At 43.4% G+C, this 20,175-nt stretch overlaps 8 protein-coding genes across 11 annotated transcripts; 7 read left to right on the top strand and 1 right to left on the bottom strand.

The window, feature by feature from the left end:
• The first annotated feature begins 246 nt into the window (after positions 1–246).
• Positions 247–1,459, top strand: LOC120452415. Its single transcript, XM_039636634.2, has 2 exons — positions 247–697; positions 759–1,459. The coding sequence occupies exons 1-2, from the start codon at positions 292–294 to the stop codon at positions 1,196–1,198; spliced, it is 846 nt and encodes a 281-aa protein (XP_039492568.1). The 5' UTR covers positions 247–291; the 3' UTR covers positions 1,199–1,459.
• Positions 1,460–2,043: 584 nt separating this feature from the next.
• LOC120454056 (putative odorant-binding protein A5) lies at positions 2,044–3,107 on the top strand. Its single transcript, XM_039639062.1, has 2 exons — positions 2,044–2,214; positions 2,485–3,107. Exons 1-2 carry the CDS (start codon positions 2,050–2,052, stop codon positions 2,983–2,985), a joined length of 666 nt encoding a protein of 221 aa, XP_039494996.1. The 5' UTR covers positions 2,044–2,049; the 3' UTR covers positions 2,986–3,107.
• A 62-nt stretch (positions 3,108–3,169) lies between these two features.
• LOC120454057 (protein D3) lies at positions 3,170–4,010 on the top strand. The gene is made up of 2 exons (XM_039639063.2): positions 3,170–3,367; positions 3,421–4,010. The coding sequence occupies exons 1-2, from the start codon at positions 3,287–3,289 to the stop codon at positions 3,901–3,903; spliced, it is 564 nt and encodes a 187-aa protein (XP_039494997.1). The 5' UTR covers positions 3,170–3,286; the 3' UTR covers positions 3,904–4,010.
• Positions 4,011–4,298: 288 nt separating this feature from the next.
• LOC120452393 (protein D2) lies at positions 4,299–5,439 on the top strand. The gene is made up of 2 exons (XM_039636607.2): positions 4,299–4,526; positions 4,858–5,439. Exons 1-2 carry the CDS (start codon positions 4,398–4,400, stop codon positions 5,335–5,337), a joined length of 609 nt encoding a protein of 202 aa, XP_039492541.1. The 5' UTR covers positions 4,299–4,397; the 3' UTR covers positions 5,338–5,439.
• Positions 5,228–10,027, top strand: LOC120452391 (nuclear receptor subfamily 2 group E member 1). The gene is made up of 3 exons (XM_039636606.1): positions 5,228–5,361; positions 8,971–9,692; positions 9,753–10,027. Exons 2-3 carry the CDS (start codon positions 9,068–9,070, stop codon positions 9,962–9,964), a joined length of 837 nt encoding a protein of 278 aa, XP_039492540.1. The 5' UTR covers positions 5,228–5,361; positions 8,971–9,067; the 3' UTR covers positions 9,965–10,027.
• Positions 5,610–6,339, bottom strand: LOC120452394 (probable small nuclear ribonucleoprotein Sm D2). Its single transcript, XM_039636608.2, has 2 exons — positions 6,185–6,339; positions 5,610–6,050 (listed from the first exon to the last, which is right to left on the bottom strand). Coding segments are annotated over exons 1-2 (360 nt in total). The 5' UTR covers positions 6,187–6,339; the 3' UTR covers positions 5,610–5,692.
• Positions 6,340–7,981, top strand: LOC120452390 (tRNA:m(4)X modification enzyme TRM13 homolog). The gene is made up of 2 exons (XM_039636605.1): positions 6,340–6,473; positions 6,560–7,981. Exon 2 carries the CDS (start codon positions 6,635–6,637, stop codon positions 7,964–7,966), a length of 1,332 nt encoding a protein of 443 aa, XP_039492539.1. The 5' UTR covers positions 6,340–6,473; positions 6,560–6,634; the 3' UTR covers positions 7,967–7,981.
• Positions 10,028–10,690: 663 nt separating the features above from the next.
• LOC120454329 (serine/threonine-protein kinase Pak) lies at positions 10,691–19,763 on the top strand. Of its 4 annotated transcripts, none has more exons than XM_039639532.2 (8): positions 10,691–10,756; positions 14,418–14,684; positions 14,770–14,924; positions 15,955–16,120; positions 16,270–16,857; positions 17,406–18,553; positions 18,625–18,843; positions 18,912–19,763. In XM_039639532.2, the coding sequence occupies exons 2-8, from the start codon at positions 14,525–14,527 to the stop codon at positions 18,993–18,995; spliced, it is 2,520 nt and encodes an 839-aa protein (XP_039495466.1). In that variant the 5' UTR covers positions 10,691–10,756; positions 14,418–14,524; the 3' UTR covers positions 18,996–19,763. The 4 variants fall into 4 exon arrangements, with proteins under 4 accessions (XP_039495466.1, XP_039495467.1, XP_043862391.1 ...); XM_039639533.2 differs by lacking the exon at positions 10,691–10,756 and adding an exon at positions 10,782–11,163; XM_044006456.1 differs by lacking the exon at positions 10,691–10,756 and adding an exon at positions 10,786–11,163 and having other exon boundaries at positions 17,814–18,553.
• The last annotated feature ends 412 nt before the right edge of the window (positions 19,764–20,175 follow it).

The raw sequence follows: 20,175 nt of genomic DNA on the forward strand, positions 1-20,175 counted from the left end.
GTTCTGGTTTTCTTTTCACTTTTTTTTGGTGAAAAACTTTGGTCACTTGCTTTCCGTGGACTTGGCCCGTGGTTCGACTTTCGTTGCTCGCAGTGACGAGTGTCCAAAAACCGAGTTGTGCACTCCATAAACCAGCACGGGTCTCTTTGACGCTCTGGGGGAGCGGCAGTATAAAACCCGAACCAATCGGCGAATCATCCAACATTGTCGCCGCATCGACTCCACAGTGAACACTACGCGCTCTGGTAGTGTTAATAATATTTAATTGTAAATTGTTCGATTGGAAACATAATGGCTTTCCGCTCCACGTCCTTGCTCGCGTTTGGCTGTGCGCTGCTACTGGTGGTGGCCACCACATCCGTGTCCGGAGCTGCCATTGAGAACGCGGTGACCCCGCGGATCCACAGCTCCGACGAGCTGATCTCGACCATTGTGGATAAGTGCTTCCATGCCAATGCCATGCATTGCCTGAAGGAGAAGGTGCTCACCTACCTGGACACGGTGGCCAATGTGGAGGAGGAGGTCAGCGGACGCGCCCTGGGCGACGATGTCATCGATAAGGTCATTGTTGACCGACTGGGCCGTATTCTGAACACCAACGAGATGAGGTTGCAGCTGCCACAGACCTTCTTCGCTGGGTCCGTGGTTACCTATCGCTCGGATCGCGGCTTTGATCTGGAGTTGCCCAAGGATGAGGGTCAGTAGTTATGCTAAAGTCACCAAGACATCTATCTGTAAATTCTATGTAAATCCTTTAGGTCGCGCCGAGAAGAAGAACAAGGACAAGCTGTTCCTGCCCCTGTTACTGCTGATGAAGTTCAAGTTGAAGGTGATCATGCCCATCCTGCTGGCTTTGATCGGTCTGAAGGCCACTAAGGCTCTGATTCTGTCCAAGATCGCCATCAAGTTGGTGCTCGGCTTCCTGATCTACAACCTCATCCAGAAGTTGGGTGGTATGAAAATGAACATGGTGCCCATGCCCGCTCCAGTTCCGGCCAGCGAGTACGGAGTGCCCAGCACCACCGCCTCCTCCTACGATCCCAGCAGCTGGGAGCCCATGAGCGGAGGTCCCTACGCCCGTTGGGACTCGCAGAACCTAGCCTACAGCTCGTACCACCCTAGCAGCTCATCCTCTTACTCCTCCGGATCCTCTTCGGGATCCTCGGGCTCTTCGTCCAGCTACAGCTCGTCCTCTTAAACAGGGCACGTCATGGGCCCAATTGTAAATACCAAGGAAATTTGCGATCCTTCCTGTGAGGGATTGCTGTCAGTCACACAGACCAAATGGAAACGGAACCTGCCCCAGGCCATAATTGTAGTCGCTAGGGTTAGGAACGCGAGTGTTTTAGCCATTCTTCAGCACTAACCCCAACATACCCACGTAGCCTGATTCTCCCCTCTTCTCCACCTACTTTCTCATCGAACCTTCGTCTTTTTGCCTTCGTTACTTTGTCACAAGTCGGCCAAAAACCAAACTGAATTGAATTAATATTTATTTAATTTATTAAAAATGCAAAAATTGAAAACATGCATCAAAGTTCTTAATTACGGAATTTCTAGGGGTGTGTTTGGGCAAGATTAATACTATCTTTTTCAGATACGAACATGGAATCATTCTTAAACTAAAGTGTTTATAGTTATCATTTATGAATTAACTCCTGACAGTCAGGACATTGGCCTGTTGGTTGGTACACAATAGGATTTAAAATTAATGAATTCAACTTATGAAGTGTTCTCGGAACTGCCATGTTAATGAGTCAGCGGCACGTACATGGCTTAATAGCATGTCAACTAAACGAGCTACTAACTGATATGTTTTCACAGGCCGCTAGCACGCAATTGGTAGTGAAGCATTTAGTGTTCTACGACACGACAATTTATTTTTGTGAAGTTGTAAGGAAGTACCAAACTGCAAAGTGCATAAACTTAATGGAACTGACATCTGTGTTGGCTGCTTAATTGACCATGCAGAAAACATCTGTTAGATACAATAGGTATTTAAAGCCGACAAGCAAGCGATTTCAAGTCAGTAAAAGACTTTGCTTAACAATGTTGGCCAGCATATGGATCCTACTTTTCATGAGACTCGCGCCAAGCCTGAGCCTCAAATCAAACAGAGGACTTCATCAGTCGGATACGGAAGTGAGCAAGATAATGAGGTCCCTAGATGTGATACCAGATGTAATACACATCGGACCGCAGGAGTTTCTCAATGTGAGTAAAGCAAAACCACTTTAAAATAGAGAATGATCTTATAACGAAATAATGTATAAAAACTTTTAAGAAACGTAGATTAATTAAAAAAAGTAAATGTTCATTTAAGAGATAATTGTCCGGTATTTATGAATGTCTGCTTAACTTTAGTTCAACCAAAGAAAGATGTGTCAATTGTATTTCTAGAAAACTATTTTAAATGCAAATATAGTATAATATAATATAACTTATTATGAAATTGAACATCTATTCCTGTGGCTGCCACAATAGGTAACATACCATGGACGTGTAGCCGCACATTGTGGAAAGCTACTGGACCCCATGCAAGTGCGCGATGAACCTTCCGTGAAATGGCCCTCGGCACCGGAAAACTACTACGCCCTACTGTTGGTGGATCCGGACGTACCCAACGTCATAACACCCACGCACCGGGAGTTCCTGCACTGGATGGTGCTCAACATACCCGGCAATCTATTGGCTCTTGGCGATGTGCGCGTGGGTTACATGGGTGCCACTCCGCTGAAGGGGACCGGAACCCATCGGCTCGTCTTTCTGCTCTACAAGCAAAGGGATTACACCAAGTTTGACTTTCCGAAACTGCCGAAACACTCGGTTAAGGGACGCAGTGGATTTGAGACTAAACGGTTTGCTAAGAAATATAAGTTTGGGCATCCGGTTGCTGGCAACTTCTTTACATCCCAATGGAGCCACGATGTCCCATCCCTTATTAAAGTCATATCACACAATGCCCGCCAAGCCGCACTCTTTTAATTTCACAGGCTAGCTTCCCATTAAAATAATGCCAAACATAACTCAGAATAACATATTATGTATGTCCTACTATTGTTGTTAGTTCCAGTACAATTATATGGATATTTAGATCAGGCTTTTAATTATGCACCATATGAATTATTATTTGATTTAACGATTTTATGAGTTTTATTGCTCTATTCTAGGAACTATCACCCCAGAAATATTTGAGTTAAACGTCGGCGGAAAATGAGCTTTAAAATACTTTCGAAACCTTGACATCTCAAATTTTATTTTAGTTGTTACCCACTAAGCTATAAAAATGTCCGAATCCACTGCGTGCTTTTCTAAGCACAAGATCGTGCCGGATATTTTGAAGACGTGTCCCACAAATTTGCTGACGGTAAGCGGATCCAAATAGCGACCATAATCGGTCATGCCATTTTGTTGTTCCAGGTGACTTATAGTGGTGGACAGGTGGTGGATATAGGCAGTGAGTTGACGCCCACGCAGGTGCAGAACCAGCCAAAGGTGGAGTGGGATGCAGATCCGAATGCCCTGTACACGCTTATCCTTACCGATCCGGATGCGCCCAGCCGAAAAGAGCCCAAGTTCCGGGAGTGGCACCACTGGCTGGTGGTCAATATACCAGGGAACCAAGTGGATAACGGCGTGGTTTTGACCGCCTATGTGGGTGCAGGTCCACCCCGAGGCACAGGGCTCCATCGTTACGTCTTCTTGGTCTACAAACAGCCACAAAAGCTCACTTGCAACGAACCCAAAATCCCAAAAACGAGCGGCGACAAGCGAGCCAATTTCAGCACCTCCAAGTTCATGAGCAAATATAAGCTGGGTGATCCCATTGCTGGGAACTTTTTTCAGGCACAGTGGGACGAGTATGTGCCCAAGTTATACAAACAACTATCTGGCAAGAAGTAGTAGTAGCTTCCTTTCACAATTGACTTGCATTGTTTCTTTTTTGCCAAATCCCCATAAAGCATTCTGTACAGGATAAGAATCATTTAGGAAAATATTAATTAACAATAAATATATTTAGAAAAATATAAATTAACAATAAATATATAAGAAAAACCGGAATTTTTTCCTAAAAAATTACAAATTTATACATGTATACATTTTATTCAAATACAGTCTTTATAACTTTATAACTCACCAATTACCAACTAGTATAATTGGCCAAATGAAATTGCTTCGAATTGACTTAAAACAAACATAACTTTAATTACTTTATACCAATAGGCATATTATTTCCCAGCTGTTTATAAAACAAAAAGCTTTGAGCTTCGCTTTCAAAGTATGGCATCATGGCAAACTGGTTTCAGTCGCTCACAGACCTCGTTCGAAAACGGAACACCTTGATATTGGCTTGCCCAAGTTCTTATCGTATCTTATCGAATACACTTTCTACAAAGATGATGCTAGTTCTATTGGCATCGGTGGGCTGCCTACTGGCAGTTCAAGCTGGCTCCGTGGAGGAGGTTTTCAGATCCCATCAGGTGGTTCCCGACGTTATTCCCGAGCCTCCAAACCAGTTATTAAAGGTGGGTCCACTAACAAAGCACTCTAAAACCATCGAGGCAAAAAGATAAGGATTACATGGTTTTTAATAAATTGGATCCGAATAGTATTTACTCAACTAAGTGCTTGCAGACCAGGTTGAAATGTTTCTGTCACATTTTGATCACCCGAGTTTTATTAAAATCTAACTATCTAAAATATCTCGTCACAACTTCCTGATCAAAGGTCACATAGAAACTATTTAACTACGGTAGCTTATATTATTTTAAAATTTTTTACTAAAGTTTAATAATTCTATGTGGGCATAAGTTAATGTAAATTGAATAATAAACTTCCAAATCTTTCCTATTCAAGGTCGTGTACAGCAACAACCTGGTGGCCAAGGATGGAGTGGAGCTAACACCCACGCAGGTTAAAGATCAGCCGGTCGTGGAGTGGGACGCACAGCCCGGGGAGTTCTACACCCTCATCATGACCGATCCCGATGCGCCCAGCCGAGCGGAGCCAAAGTTTCGAGAATTCAAGCACTGGATCCTGGCCAACATCCACGGCAACGACTTGGAAAGTGGTGATGCCATCGCCGAGTACATTGGCTCCGGCCCACCCCAGGGTACGGGTCTGCATCGCTACGTCTTTCTGCTGTACAAGCAGTCCGGCAAACTTGAGTTCGATGAGGAGCGCGTGAGCAAGAGATCTCGCAAGGATCGCCCCAAATTCAGCGCCGCCAAGTTCGCCAAAAAGCACGAGCTGGGCAATCCCATTGCTGGAACTTTCTACCAAGCCCAATACGACGACTATGTTCCAAAACTGCACAAGCAACTTTCGGAGAATTGATTCGGGTTTTTGTGGCTCTCTAAGGTAAGCTTTTTAAATTGAAGACTATTTAAAAAGCCTATATAACAACGATGTAAATCAGAATATAAGATATCAAGCCTACTTCACAGCGTGTACTTTTCTTATACAAATTTTTAATTGGAATATTACATTAATTTTCAACCAATAATTTCTATTAGAACGGAAATGTAATTTAAATTTCCGTCTTAATTATGAGACTTAATTAAAGCTCACGCTCTCAATTCATCCATCATTTTTGTGCACACATCATATTTTCTTGATGAAGGGATTTGATTTTCGGATTTATTGACTGAAATTGGTGGTTATTGGTTGCTGTACGCTACGCTATGGTAGACTACTTCCCGGCCGCCGTGGCCAATGGATTCCTGAGAACGAGAATGACCGAATCGCCTCGCAGAAACATCTTCGATATGAACCGATCCTTATTCACGGGCTTTACTTTCTTTTTGCCCTTCCCGGTCCGTGGCAGCTCTGTCCACATCTCCTTGACGTTTTCCAGTACCATGTTGCAGTGCCGATCGAAGGCCTTTACCCTGCCCAGAAGCTTCTTGTTGTTGCGGCAGTTGATGAGCACCTGGGTGTTGTTCTTCACGGACTGCGTGAGCACGGACAGCGGCCCGGTGTTGAACTCCTCCTCTTCCTGGCGGGCCAGCTCCTCCGGGGTCAGTTCCGACTTTGGCTTCACAAGGGCCCTGCAGAAAACACAGTATATTAATATTATTACACTCACAACTCGAGCGTGGTGCTAACAATGCCAAATGCCGCACATGGCGCTTCCCATTATTCCATTTCCGATGGTTGGTCACATCTTCTCTGGCATACTTACATGGCGAATTATACTTATGGCTGGTTAAATGCGGTTGAAAGTCTTTTTGTTTCGCTTTTAAGTTTGTTTTTTGCGTTAATTGTCGGCAAAAACGTTCAGCGCGGCTTCGTTTTCTTGCAGTGTTACCAGATCTTTAAACAGCTGCACACGGAATGCGGACCATCACTAAATCACGAGCTACATACCGGCTTTTGGCTATCGCTCAAATTAAAGAAGCAGTTTTTTTGAAAAATCGAGTTCTAATTTGCTTTTGGCGTGAAGCGTGGTTACTTCAAATTAAATGTTCGATGTGAGAAGTGTTTAAATCTTAAAACATACATACTTGCAGTCTAAAGTTGTGACCGGCTGTAACCCATTTACAATAATATTTTTCAGTGCGCCAGCCTTGGTCACACTGCCTGGCACGAGTTGCGAATTTGGAGGAATTTATTTTGAAAACAAAAGTAACGAATGGAACCCGTAAAAGCGAAGATGACCACTACTGACCTGGCAAAGGACCCTATAACCACCACTTGCTCCTACTGGGTGCCACGCAAAAAGCGCCGCTGCAAGATGACTGCAAACAAGGACAGTCAGTTTTGTGGAGCCCATGCTCCACCCACAGCCACCACATCAACTTCCGATGAAAAATCTGGAGAAGATGCCTTCCAGGAACGTATTCCCTGCCCGCTTGATCACAAACATACGGTGTTTAAAAGAAAACTGGCCAAACACTTGACCATTTGCAATGCCAGGGATCAAGAAAGTTCTATGCCCTACATTGTTAAAGGAGTCAATTCTGGAGAAGATCTAAAGGAAACCGACGAGGAATTGGACAAATTCAATCAAATAAAAATGCACGAGCTGGCGGATGAAGAGTTCTATAGTTTGATCGACAAAGTTAAAGAGCTGTATGACAAACACATCAATTCCAGCATAGAGGAGCTGAAGTTGTCGCACGAATCCCTAAAAGAGGAACTTAATCGCAAGGACTACGGCCAGGAAACGCTACGCCAGCTCACCCAAGCATCTAGCTTGCTGGGCATCCTGGAAAACGATCACCAGCTGACGGATGTCACAAGCTACGTGGAATTTGGAGCCGGAAAGGGCCAATTGGCTTACTACTTGGCCACCGCATTGCAGGCTCAGCAGTTGAGTCAGTCACAGGTGGTCCTCATCGATCGAATGTCCCTGCGGCACAAAAAGGATAACAAGTTGGCCAACAAGGAGGTGGTGCAACGTATCCGTGCTGACATCGCTGATCTTAAGCTTTCTGCTTTGCCAGAGCTAAAGAAAACGCAACGAACGGTGGCTATTTCAAAGCATCTCTGTGGCGCAGCTACGGATTTGACCCTGAGATGTCTGCTCAGTGATGAGGATGCCAGTTCGGACTACGTGCTCATTGCCCTGTGTTGCCATCATCGCTGCTCGTGGCGCTCTTATGTGGGACGCAAGTTTCTTCAGGAAGCTGGAATTGGACCACGGGAGTTCGCTATCCTAACCAAAATGGTCAGTTGGGCGGTTTGTGGCACGGGCTTAAGTCGCGAGCGACGCAAGGCCATGGAAACTGCTGCCTGTCCGCCCACCGAGGCGAATACGCAGCGACTAACTCGCCAAGAGCGCGAACAAATTGGCCAACAGTGCAAGCGGGTTCTGGATTATGGTCGACTGGAGTACCTACGATCCCACGGATACCAAGCAGAGCTTAAGTTCTATGTTTCCAGGGATGTTACTTTGGAGAATGTGGTTCTGCTGGCCAGACCAAGCAGCTCTAAGCTCGAGTGCCAAAATAAATGCAGTTGACTTTATTCAAAATGTGTCTCTTCCTTTTTTTAACGGCGACATGGGTCAATAAACTTTGGAGTCTGCACGCATAATCTAACTGCCAGTCATAGGAACTATTCTGTTCAATAGTTCGATTCTCTGAGCATTTAAAGAAAGAAGTCTGAATGGAATTAGGCAGTTTTCCTGGACGATTGCCTTAAATGGTCGTCTAATAAAATTTTGAGATCTTTCGAGTGACTTATACAATTTACCATCGGTCCGCATCTTAGCTCATATGTTTGCTAAGATAAGCCTTTTCGTCTGAAAAGAAGATCTAAATGGTTCGATACCTTAACTCATTACCTGATATAACCCTCTGTTTCACATTTAATCACTATTATTAACCACTATTAACCTAGGACTTACTGAAAGCTGCAACAAACGTCTAATTAAACAGTTTTCCAAACTTGCTCGAGAATTTCCGAAATAAGTACTCCAGTGAGGCAGCTCCAAGCCCAACCCCCAAGAACGTCTTTGGTGTTTACCCCGAATGTCAGGACAAAAGGACCTCAACGCGGACACCTCGAGTGGCGAGCGCACGTCCAATCACAGAGCAAAACAATAATTGTTTACAAATTGTTAACACGCTCCCCAATAGTAGTAGATGATTGTCACTTTTGACGCGCCACGCCCCCTGCCAGGGGCGTCTCGGGCAAATAGAAATCCTCAATTCACGCTTTGGCACAAGGCACTACTACACTGCGGAAAATCTTTGCTAGAGTATTTCGGTTTTACATCCTAATTCTTAATGTTATGAAATATAACTAAAACTCGTTGTGTGACAATACTGTTATTAAAAGCTCTTTGTATTCTACATTATACATCTAAATTAGTTTAAATTAAATATCTTAATTAGTAATATTTATCTTTTAGGAATTGTTGTGGGTTATAGGATTATATCCAAGCTATATCCAATTAGATACAATCTAAGAAACATGTTTTTTGCTCTGTGTAACTGGTTTGCATATCATTTGCGGCTGTAGCTCATCCAGGTGGCATATAAAACCGCCAATATTCAGGAGGAGCTGATTCAGTCGGCGGCGAATCTCGATTGGCAGCAGTGGGTGCTATCCGGTGAGCATGTCGAACTTCAGTGCCTGCGCAGTGTGCGGCGATCAGAGCTCCGGGAAGCACTACGGCGTGGCCTGCTGCGATGGATGCTCGTGCTTTTTCAAGCGGAGCGTACGGCGCGGCAGTACCTACGCCTGCATCGCTCTGGCCGGGAACTGTGTGGTGGACAAGGCACGAAGGAACTGGTGCCCTTCCTGCCGCTTTCAGCGATGCCTGGTCGTCGGAATGAACGCAGCCGCTGTTCAGGAGGAGCGCGGACCGCGCAACCAGCAGGTGGCTCTGTACCGCAGTGCCCGAAGACATGCTCCGCCATCTCAGCCCGCGTCAACCCAGACGCCCCACACCCAGGCGCTGCACTTCCAGATCCTTGCCCAGATCCTTGTCACGTGCCTGCGACAGGCGAAGGCCAACGAGCAATTCGCACTACTAGATCGCTGTCAGCAGGACGCCATCCTGCAGGTGGTATGGAGCGAGATCTTTGTGCTGCGAGCGTCCCACTGGTCGCTGGACATCAGTGCCATGATCGAGGGCTGCGGCGATGAGCAGCTCAAGCGACTCATCTTCGAGGCCCACCAACTGAGGGCTGATGTCTTGGAACTCAATTTTTTGGAGTCCCTAATCTTGTGCAGAAAAGGTAAACTGTTAAGCCCGCAATACAGCTTAATTGTTTATATGGCTTAAATGTTTCTTACAGACTTGGCCATCAGTCCGGAGTATGCCGTTGTCCTGGTAAGCCACTCCAATGCCGCCTTGATCTCCTTGGCCCGTTACACCCTGCAGCAATCCAACTACATGCGCTTTGGACAACTCCTCCTTGGCCTCCGGCAGCTCAGCTTGAAGCGCTTCGACTGCGCGCTATCCTGTATGTTTCGCACCGTGGTCAGGGACATCTTGAAATCCCTATAGGCTCCAGTCTATTTTACCCCTTCAAAATTGAAGAAAATCATAGTATTAAAGAGGGAACAGAAAAAGGACAGTTTTATTGTTCGCAAATTCACCAATCTGAATAAAAAATGCAATCCTTATTCACATTTCTGCGTTGATACGCTATAGGTTTTAAGAGCATTATGAAAATTGTGGGTAATACAAATGTTTGGTAGCATTTGAATTAGTATGTGTTAAAAATTCCTTTTTATTTTTTAATCTTTTACAACGTTGTAGAAAAGGTTTTATCTTATGCTACAGCTACTGGGGCTTTCGGAGGGAGTTTTTCAATATTTACTTAAGTATTAAGTTACAAAATTATTTACAATTATTTACAATATATTTACAGTGGTTCGCCATTAAGGGTTTTGAGAAATTCGATACTATAAAGGAATGTTTACAGAAGATGGATTAGGTTTTTTTTTTAGAAATTTATATAAAAATATAAAAATATTTAATGTAATTGGTTTTGTCATTAATACTATTTGCCCTTATGTATCAATTAATATCGGTACGGTTAGAATTTGTGTAGCTTATTAGGGGAAGGGTTGTTGCTTCTTTGGCAGCGGTAACTTTTTGAAAAAAATACTCTTCCGTTTTAGATGCAGTATTTTTGGGAAACTTTTTGCAGGATGGCCATATCACAATATGGAAAGCTATCGATATGTTGTTAAAAGTCAACAACCGAATATATTCGTTTCTGTTCGCTATCGATATATTGATATATTTTTGCCATCGCTACATTGTCTGCTGCGGCCGTCTTATCGTCTTTCTGTAATTATTTTTCGTATTTAACAACCCAGTGGATAATGTAAACCAATTAGTGTGTGATGCAAGGACCGAAAATGCGCGCGTGTTGTTAAATAAGTCAGAAAGCAAGAAAGTTTGCTGCTCGCCATAAGATATGTTGGCTGTTCCTGCTGCTGGTGCCTCTGGTGGTCGGTCCGTCGGCCATTAATGACACACACCAGAGAGAAAACGGAAAAACAATAAAGTGTGTGTGCGGTGTGGAGTGTGTGCGAGTGCGGCCAAGTGTTGTGGGCTCGGAAAACTCCAAGAAGCCAGTAGAAAAGTGGGGTCCCCTCGAATCAATCCGTGAATCGCAAGCGTTTCTTTGGCTGCAAGCGGCGTACAGGGTGCACCGTGCAAAAGAAAGGCAACCAAGGCATATTGTACCTGCAGTGAGTTCAAGTGGAGAACGGAGGGCGAGTGGATCGGGATGGGGTCTGGTAGAGAGCGGGTGCGAGGGAGTTTCATTCATAAAAAGAGAGTGCACCGTTAGTCCTATTGGTCTGGCTTCCAATGCACAGAAAAGCAGACACACCGCCTAAGGAATGGTTTGACACATTGATTTTTCCAACTCATGTGTGTGTGTGTGTATATGGATTAAAGAAGAACGTTTCAAGTGGTTTCCATCCACATTATTTTGGATTAACTCATGGCTGCTCCCGAATTTCCAGCACAAAAATAAAGCAACCTAATGTCAACAAGCGGGAATGCCCCAATTCCCTTCCCCCCGCTACTGTTGCATGAGAGAAGACATTTACATAAAGTTCCATAACTAATAACATTTCGATTTGGCATTTAACAGTTGCCGCTATAACGGCACATGTCCAGTGCCCCCTGCTCATCCCTTTCCTCCCTCTTCCTGCTTTCGAGCAAAAACATATTTGTTTAGCTCGGTCACAGGTAAAAGCGGTTGGGAGAGGGACGCGTGGAAACGGACGCAGAAGGGAACTGAAAAGAGGAATATAAAAGACATAACATTTCCGCCTGCTGCTTTCGGCTGGCGTCCGCAACCAAAATAGACAACGTCGCAGCGGCAGAGAGACGCCGTCGCCAGCAGTTATGGGTGGAAAGTCGCAAAGCATGCACCGATTATAAGGATCGTATTATTTGGATATGCTTACAAACATGCAATTAAATATTGATATTAAGATAATGTAATTACGATATTGATATTTTCTAGTTTAACATCTTCGCAATTGAAATGAGCATCCAAGATAAGAACCAGTAGATCGTCAGGATTTGATTTTCGTCATGGTTTGACCTTATTTTGTCTCAGCAATCTTAAGTTTGGCTTAAATAAAGACAACATAAAGTAGTCAAAGTAATACACTTAACATATTATGACAATAAACTAGATCGCAAACTAGCTCCGCATAAACGTGGCGAACAAGTATACATATGCTTGTGGCTTCTTTCAGCTCTTGGAGCAAGCGCCACGTTCACGTTGCTGTTGTAACAACGTGCACCTAGGCCTGCGCCACTTTGAAAGTCCTACAATCCTCCCTTCCGGTCCCCCCGCGTCTGTCAGCCCCTGTCACTAATTTAAATGCCGCAAGTGTTGTCGAGTTTCCTGTGCCTACAATGTGTGTTTTTCTCATTAGGAAATAATTTTGCATTGGGGCCCTGCAGAAAGAAAAAAATTTTTATCGATTTTACCTAAAGTTCGACCGCCGATGAAATCAAACACAATGCGGTACATCGTTAACCCAATTCTGGGCGCCCACACGCTCCCGAAAAGTTTGTTGTTGATTGATCTAAAAACGAATTCTCACCTATGTGTGTATGTTTGCATCCATATATTTACATATATACTCTCTGGGCAAGCAGCCAGTAAACCTATGTAAAGCCGATAGTACAGATATACAGTTGCGGTCAAGATTATATTTCAGTTTGGTTATTTTTACTGATAACAGCAGTGTCACCTTCCCACTTCCAAAATATGTGTAAATTGAATGGATGAATTTAAGGGCAACAAAATATTACACTTAACAAAATGGGTTATGATATTAGAAATGTAATAGCGGATTCAACCGCATGACACGCTTGGATTTGGATAATTTACTTTATGAATCAATGGTTAATCTCTTATATTGTTTACTGAGAACCATTTTCATGATGATTTAAGAGATGAAATCGCTCTTCCTATTTAATCTTCACTATTAAGTTGACCACAGCTGTTAGAATTGTATGTTGTTGTTTGTCCAACGTTTTCACACTTCGCCACCCCCTCGTCCCTGACTCTGCGCCTCCCGTTAGTTGCATTGACTCTCGACGCCTGACGTTGATAAATGAATCATAAAAGCAGCGCAGTCGACGTCACCGGCAAAGCAGACGGGCGCCAAAGTCGCCTTACTCTCTTCGCCACTCTCCGCGCTCATATGTTTCCTTGCGATGCCGCCCACTCGAGTGTGTTTATGTTGTTGTTGTCGGCGCAGCTTAATTTCCTCATTTGTGTTTTTGAAGTTCCCAATGCGTGAGCTGTTTTGTTTTGTTTTTTTTTTCGAGTGCTAATCAAAGACACTCTTGTTATCGCAACGAACTTCTTATGACTCTCGATCATTTGAGTGGGCGAGAGAGTAGCAGCAGGCAGACAGAGAGAATACTATTAACGTGTGTTGTGTGTACAGTGGTTTCCGTCCAATGGTAACTGCAATTAAAAGTGAAGCCTTCTAATGTTTATTCCATATTGAGTCCGTTGGATTATACTAAAATCACAATTATTAATATTAATAATCAATAATTGTTAATATTATAATATATAATATATAGTACTTTCCTGGGTGAATACCCCTATCATACAACTTTTAAAGCAATGTAGGGGGCGGCACTCTCGCGAGCTGGGTGCTCCGAGCTAATCTCTTGGAGCCATTTGTGTTGTGTTTTTTGCCGGCTGCTCTAGTGGCAGTGACACTCGAGGGAACAACTGAGTATCGGGCCACAGTCCGAATTTGTTTGTCGGACGGCCCATATTGATAAATTTATAACTGCTGCTATAAACCTCTTCTCTCCTGCTGCAGCCGACCACCAGTGCTAGTGTGTGTGTGTGTAGATGTTCTGTTTTTGAATATTTTCAAAAAGCAAAGCAAAGTGCTTTTCGCGTGCCAAAAAAATTGAGAGCACACAGTTTCGACGTGATCTTCATGAAGAGCGGTAAAAAAAAAAAAAAAATCTGCAAAAATATATAATTATGTACAGAATGGTGTGAAACATACATATATATAAACAACCTATCTTTTGTAGTTGTATGACAAATTTGGGATTTTGTGGAACCAAATGACGCGATTGCAATATGGTGGGGAAAGAAATACAGAACGAAATATATACTTAGATAAGCTGCGGAACACTTTTCGCGATAGATAACAGAAGGTTGGCACCCCTGGAATTCTACAAGCATTAAATCATTTCTGCACTGTTTTCAACTTCGAATTCGGTTGATGAAATGAATAAATTTGTTTTAAATGTTTTCTAACACATATTCCATATAAAATTAAAGCGCTACATTCCAAAATTGTATAGGTTCCTTAGTAATGAAATCACAAGATAGGTATCAAAGATAGGTATATAATATTTAGTAAATTTAATTTAGGGCGAATTGTCTAACCAATAAATAGCCAACATAATGATCTCTTTCTCCCACTCTCGACAGCTGTTTTCTAGCCTTAGAACAGCTGTGCATAACGGGGCGCTAGACGAAGCAGAGGAGGAGAAAGCAGGAGCGAACCAGAAGAGCCAGAGGCACCAAAAGACGAAGCCATGTCCAGCGAGGAAGACAAACCGCCGGCGCCGCCTGTGCGTCTCACCAGCAATCGGGGCGGCAATGAACGATCTGGAGGAGGAGTGGGCGTCGTCGGCGGAGGACTGGGTGGTGGCGGGATGGGGGATGTACCGCCCGACATGCGACCGTTGCCCAAGGGTGAGTACAATTCGATTAGTTGAGCACAACATGTGGAGACCGCTGGTCCGCTTAACAATGTGCTTATTTCTCTTCTCCCAAAAAGAACCCGATGACTCCGACCGAAAGAAGAAGACGCTGAAGAGCAAAATCAAAGGATCAAAGCCCTCGCACACGGACTCCAAACCGAACATCTCCTATCCCACGAACTTTGAGCACACTGTCCATGTGGGATTCGATGCTGTCACCGGCGAGTTTACCGTGAGTTCTATATTATTCTTGTCTATGGACACCTTCAGTCGCGTTCGGTTCGCAATTATGTTTACGGCTTGCTCTCTAAGAATAGCAAGTCGAAAATCTTCGGTTTTCACTGCTTATGTCCTCCATTTGATAAGCTTTTGTATAATACATTATATGCAAAATCACAGTCACGACTTAAAGTTTCGTTTGCAGACAACACATTATACGAAATTTTTGGGTAATGAGATTAATTACAGTATAATTTCATGTACATATATTCGGTACTTTTTTCCTAATGTTTTGTGATCAAAGATGTTCACTCTTGGATCGTTATTGGAACAATTATGAATCCTTCCCAATTTGAGAGTCGATCCGGGACTGTAATCTAACCCGCGTTCTAAATCAGACCCAAAATACCAAACTGCCCCAAATTTTCGATTTTCGAATTGCTAAAATATTTTTTTGAGTGAAATAAATATTGCACACCAAATCACTCAAAAATTTTGTAATATATTTTTGATTTGATTTTGCCGCTCCCAATATAAAACACTGTACTTCTACATACATTCTGTTGTCTATATCTATCTCTCGCGAATCTTGCTCTATATTGATTTCTATTATTATTCAAGCTGCCAATGAAAGTAAGTAAAAATCACGACTAATTCCTTGGAACTTGCCTTCATTAGTTTATTCATAAAATCTCATCGTGCTCCTTTGTCTGTACATTTTGTCGATTCAGTGTTTGTTTCAAGTTCGAACGATAGTTTACCCTTTGTTTGTCACTATTGGTTCATTTTCATCTTTGTACTCTCACAAAACTCCTACACTAGGCCATACGACATTACACCGACACAGGCTGTCTAGAATTTGTAGCTGAATTGCCTTTTGTCGCTGGCTTTTCATCATCCCCCCAATAAAAATAATTGGCCGTGCATTGATGTACCCAAAATCCAAAAATATATTTTTAAACCCTCGCCTTCTAGATGTTCTCCCATCGCAGTAAATTATGCTAGGTAATTCCTTCTAACAATCTAACCTGTTGCCTTTTCAGGGCATGCCGGAGGCATGGGCGCGACTCCTGATGAACTCCAACATCAGCAAGCAGGAGCAGAAGAAGAATCCACAGGCCGTGCTCGATGTGCTCAAGTGGTTCGACAACACTACCAAACAGAGGCCAAGCTCCAAGTACATGACAAATGCAATTACGACGCATTCAGGTTGGTCACTCCGTCAGATTTAAGATTTAGGATTGCAAAATAACACACAATATTTTGTTAGTTGGCTTGTGATTGCTTAAAGTTCCGCCGTATTTAGATAATTTATAAATATAGCTTATTTATAATATTGAAACGCTTTTCATCGACAGGCTCATCGCTCAGCCGCGTCAGCAGCAGCAGTCCGAGCAGCACGCCAACGGACTCGGAGCTCCACGGCTCCAACAGTGGAGGCAACCTGATTGGCGTTCAGTTGGGCAGTATGACCCTGGGTCCCAACGCTAACAACGTGGCCGTCGCTGGCCAAATTCTGGGCAACCACTACCAACAGCAGCAGCACCTCCTTCAGCAGCAGCAGCCACTTCTGCACCAGAACCACAACCAGCATCACATGGGCATAAGTCAATCGCACTCGTACAACTTTGTCGGGCACACGGCCTCCTCTTCCACATCGCAACATTCATCCGTTAACGAGGACGATATGCTGGGACCACAACATCCGCAGCAACAGCCACCGCCTCCACCGGTGGCCTCTAGGCCTGAGCGCACGAAATCCATCTACACGCGGCCAATCGAGGATCTGCAGCCAGCCATCATACCCATGCCAGTGGCGCCAGCGACCACGCCTACAACGCCGCTGCAAAATCATAGAACGCCAGGCGGAATAGCAGCTCCAGCGGCATCGCCAATGATGCACAACAATGCCACGACGACGCTGGACAAGAACAAAAACAATGCAAGTGAGTGCCGCTACAGGATATGTGGATCATAGCTTAGTTGCATCTACCTTATAAAGAGCCACGGCAGCAAGTCATGGGAAAACAATTATCATCAAAACTTTAACTCGACAAGTACAATTCTAAATCCAGTGATTAATAAACATTTTGTACTTACGTGCAAATAAATTTTTTGTCAAAAATGTATTCGGTAGTCTCTTAAAAAACTAGTCTCAGAAGATAATGTAAGTTGAACAAGTAATGTGATTATCTGAAACTGAGTAATTTAAACATTTTTTTTTTTTTTTTCTATTGCACGTAGAGTTTATGATAATTTGTTTTCCATAATGCCAAAAATCTAGTTTGCTGACAGGGCTCAAAGGTTGTGATGTGTCGGGATGGCGGCTTCTCTATGTTGCCTTTCTTAACACTATAATCCTTTTGTGCTGCTATTGACGATTTAATGAATGTGTATTTTGGTATTTGTATCGCCTCTCTGTGTTCTGTTCTGTTTTGTTCCGCTTCTAATTGCTGCTAAATAAAAATTAATTAAACAACTGCAACGACGCCAGCTCCAACGTCCCCAACAACCACCAAAACAACAGCAGAAACAGAAGGCACCGATGCAACATCAACTCTTTTGTCAGCTACTAATCCTAGTTGTTCTACCACTCCTACTACTGATACTGCTTCAGCTGCACCTTGTGGTAGTCTCGTCGAGACAGCAACAGCACACGCTACCACTGCAGCAGCGACAGTAGCCACAGCAACAACGACTAATCACCATTCCTCTGCTTCCTCCTTTTCATCATTCCCCTCTTTCCACGACGACGATGGCCCACACCACGCCTTGCCAACGATCCATTGTCCCACGCCGACGTCTTCCTCACGCAACTCGACTGTTTCGCTTCTTGTTGCGGTTCCCCTACCGCCCATCATCACGCCCGCATCGCCCACGCCCGCCTCCGTTGGATCACTAGATCTGTATTCGCCGGAGCCCACGGTGGCCCAAGTGTCAACCGGTGGCCCAATTCCTCCAGTGGCTGGAAACCAAATCGCCGTGCCCCAGGCAGCTGTGGCTGCGGCTGCAACGCCCAACACGCGGGCAGCTAATGCAAAGAAGAAAAAGATGTCGGACGAGGAGATCCTGGAAAAGCTGCGAACCATCGTCTCCGTGGGCGATCCAAATCGAAAGTACACCAAGATGGAGAAGATTGGTCAGGGTGCCTCTGGCACAGTTTACACGGCAATTGAATCCTCCACCGGCATGGAGGTGGCCATCAAGCAGATGAACCTGTCACAGCAGCCTAAAAAGGAGCTCATCATCAACGAGATCCTTGTGATGCGGGAGAACAAACACCCGAATGTGGTCAACTATCTGGACAGCTACCTCGTGTCCGAGGAACTATGGGTGGTCATGGAGTACCTGCCCGGCGGCTCTCTTACTGACGTCGTCACCGAAACCTGCATGGACGAGGGTCAGATCGCAGCCGTTTGTCGAGAAGTGCTGCAAGCCCTAGAGTTCCTTCATGCCAATCAGGTTATCCATCGCGACATCAAGAGTGATAACATCCTGCTGGGCCTCGACGGCTCTGTCAAGCTGACTGACTTTGGATTCTGTGCGCAAATATCGCCAGAGCAATCCAAACGCACAACGATGGTAGGCACACCGTACTGGATGGCACCCGAAGTCGTCACCCGGAAACAGTACGGACCCAAGGTAAGAGCTCTCACGCAACATTTGGATTTAAACATGTGAACACATTCTAACGACTCTTTTTTCTAATGCAGGTGGACCTTTGGTCTCTGGGCATTATGGCCATAGAAATGGTTGAGGGCGAACCTCCGTACCTAAACGAAAATCCGCTTAAAGCCTTGTACCTCATTGCCACCAATGGCAAGCCAGAGATTAAAGAAAAAGACAAGCTGTCCTCAGCATTTCAGGACTTCCTCGACCAGTGTCTGGAGGTGGAGGTGGATCGGCGAGCAAGTGCATTGGACTTGCTGAAGGTGAGTCTTATACTCCACATGCCAAGCGGACTTTTAAACGTCATAAACCTCAACTCACTCTATTGCAGCATCCCTTCCTGAAACTGGCCCGTCCATTGGCCAGTCTGACTCCCTTGATCATGGCCGCAAAGGAGGCTACCAAGGGCAACTGATTGACAACCAAGAAGAAACCGCTTATTTAACCACTACTGATGAATTACTACTGCAGAAAACAACAAGAACAACAACAACAACCACAACAACAATAGCAACAATAACTGTTATAATTACGAAAAGATGGATGAATTATTAATTATTATTAATTATTTATATAAACGTATTATATACACATATTATTATATTATATCTATTCTAACGAGACAAACAGCAAAACTAAGAATAACTACATACGGCAAACAAGAGACACGCGTAGTTCAATTTTCACAAATCGGTTTTCTGTTAATTAAATAACAGCTAAAATTATCACACGTTGCTTTGGCCACCACCACATCATCGAAATATGTTTCTGACATTTGTTATACTAAAACGTAAACTTAAAATTGTATAGATCCATAATTTGTTTAATGCATTTTGAATGCTTTTCAAATTATAAGCTTAAAGATCATATGAAACGAGGAAACAAAAACACATAAACTATAGTTGTCAACATTAAAACATTAGAATTGGTAACACTTGCATTTAAAGGAAATGAAAATATACATACAAATTTTTACAATGTATAAAGCACTTCATTTGATTTACTTCGTCATTACATTTCTATAAGAAAACTTATAAAATAATTATATATGAGAGTATGAACTTTGGAACGCTGTTACTACTAACCCTATGACTTGGAGTATTATCGCTGATTTTAGTAAAAGTTTCATTTAGTTCTTAAACTGATTTATTTAATAAAAATATATTTTTATATGATTTTAAAATTTGGTTTATTTTGCTTGATATATTCAGTTCCCTCGTGTAGACTTCAATCCGAAAAGAATGAAACTCATCCTTCGCTGTAAACTCACATACAAAACCTTTACTCCAACACAACCTCCAGCCGCCCCTTCTCGCATTTTTTTATGTCTGTACACGTAGATATATTAAAAAAGAAACATTTAATTGTAATAGAATTTACTGCTTAGATATAGACACATATAGAAGACACAAGGACACCTGTATTTTTCATTTAACAACAGTGCAATGTGTTTGCACGACAAAAGACAAGAACAAAACTAGCAATATATTAAAACTTAAATGTAATGAAAGATTATTATAGGAAAACCACACTAAACTGTTCAATAAATTGGTAGTAGCCACTTAATATAACTAGTAAATAAATACAAAAGTGTA

The sequence above is a fragment of the Drosophila santomea genome, chromosome 3R (assembly GCF_016746245.2).
Source record: "Drosophila santomea strain STO CAGO 1482 chromosome 3R, Prin_Dsan_1.1, whole genome shotgun sequence".
In the NCBI taxonomy this organism is placed as follows: domain Eukaryota; kingdom Metazoa; phylum Arthropoda; class Insecta; order Diptera; family Drosophilidae; genus Drosophila; species Drosophila santomea.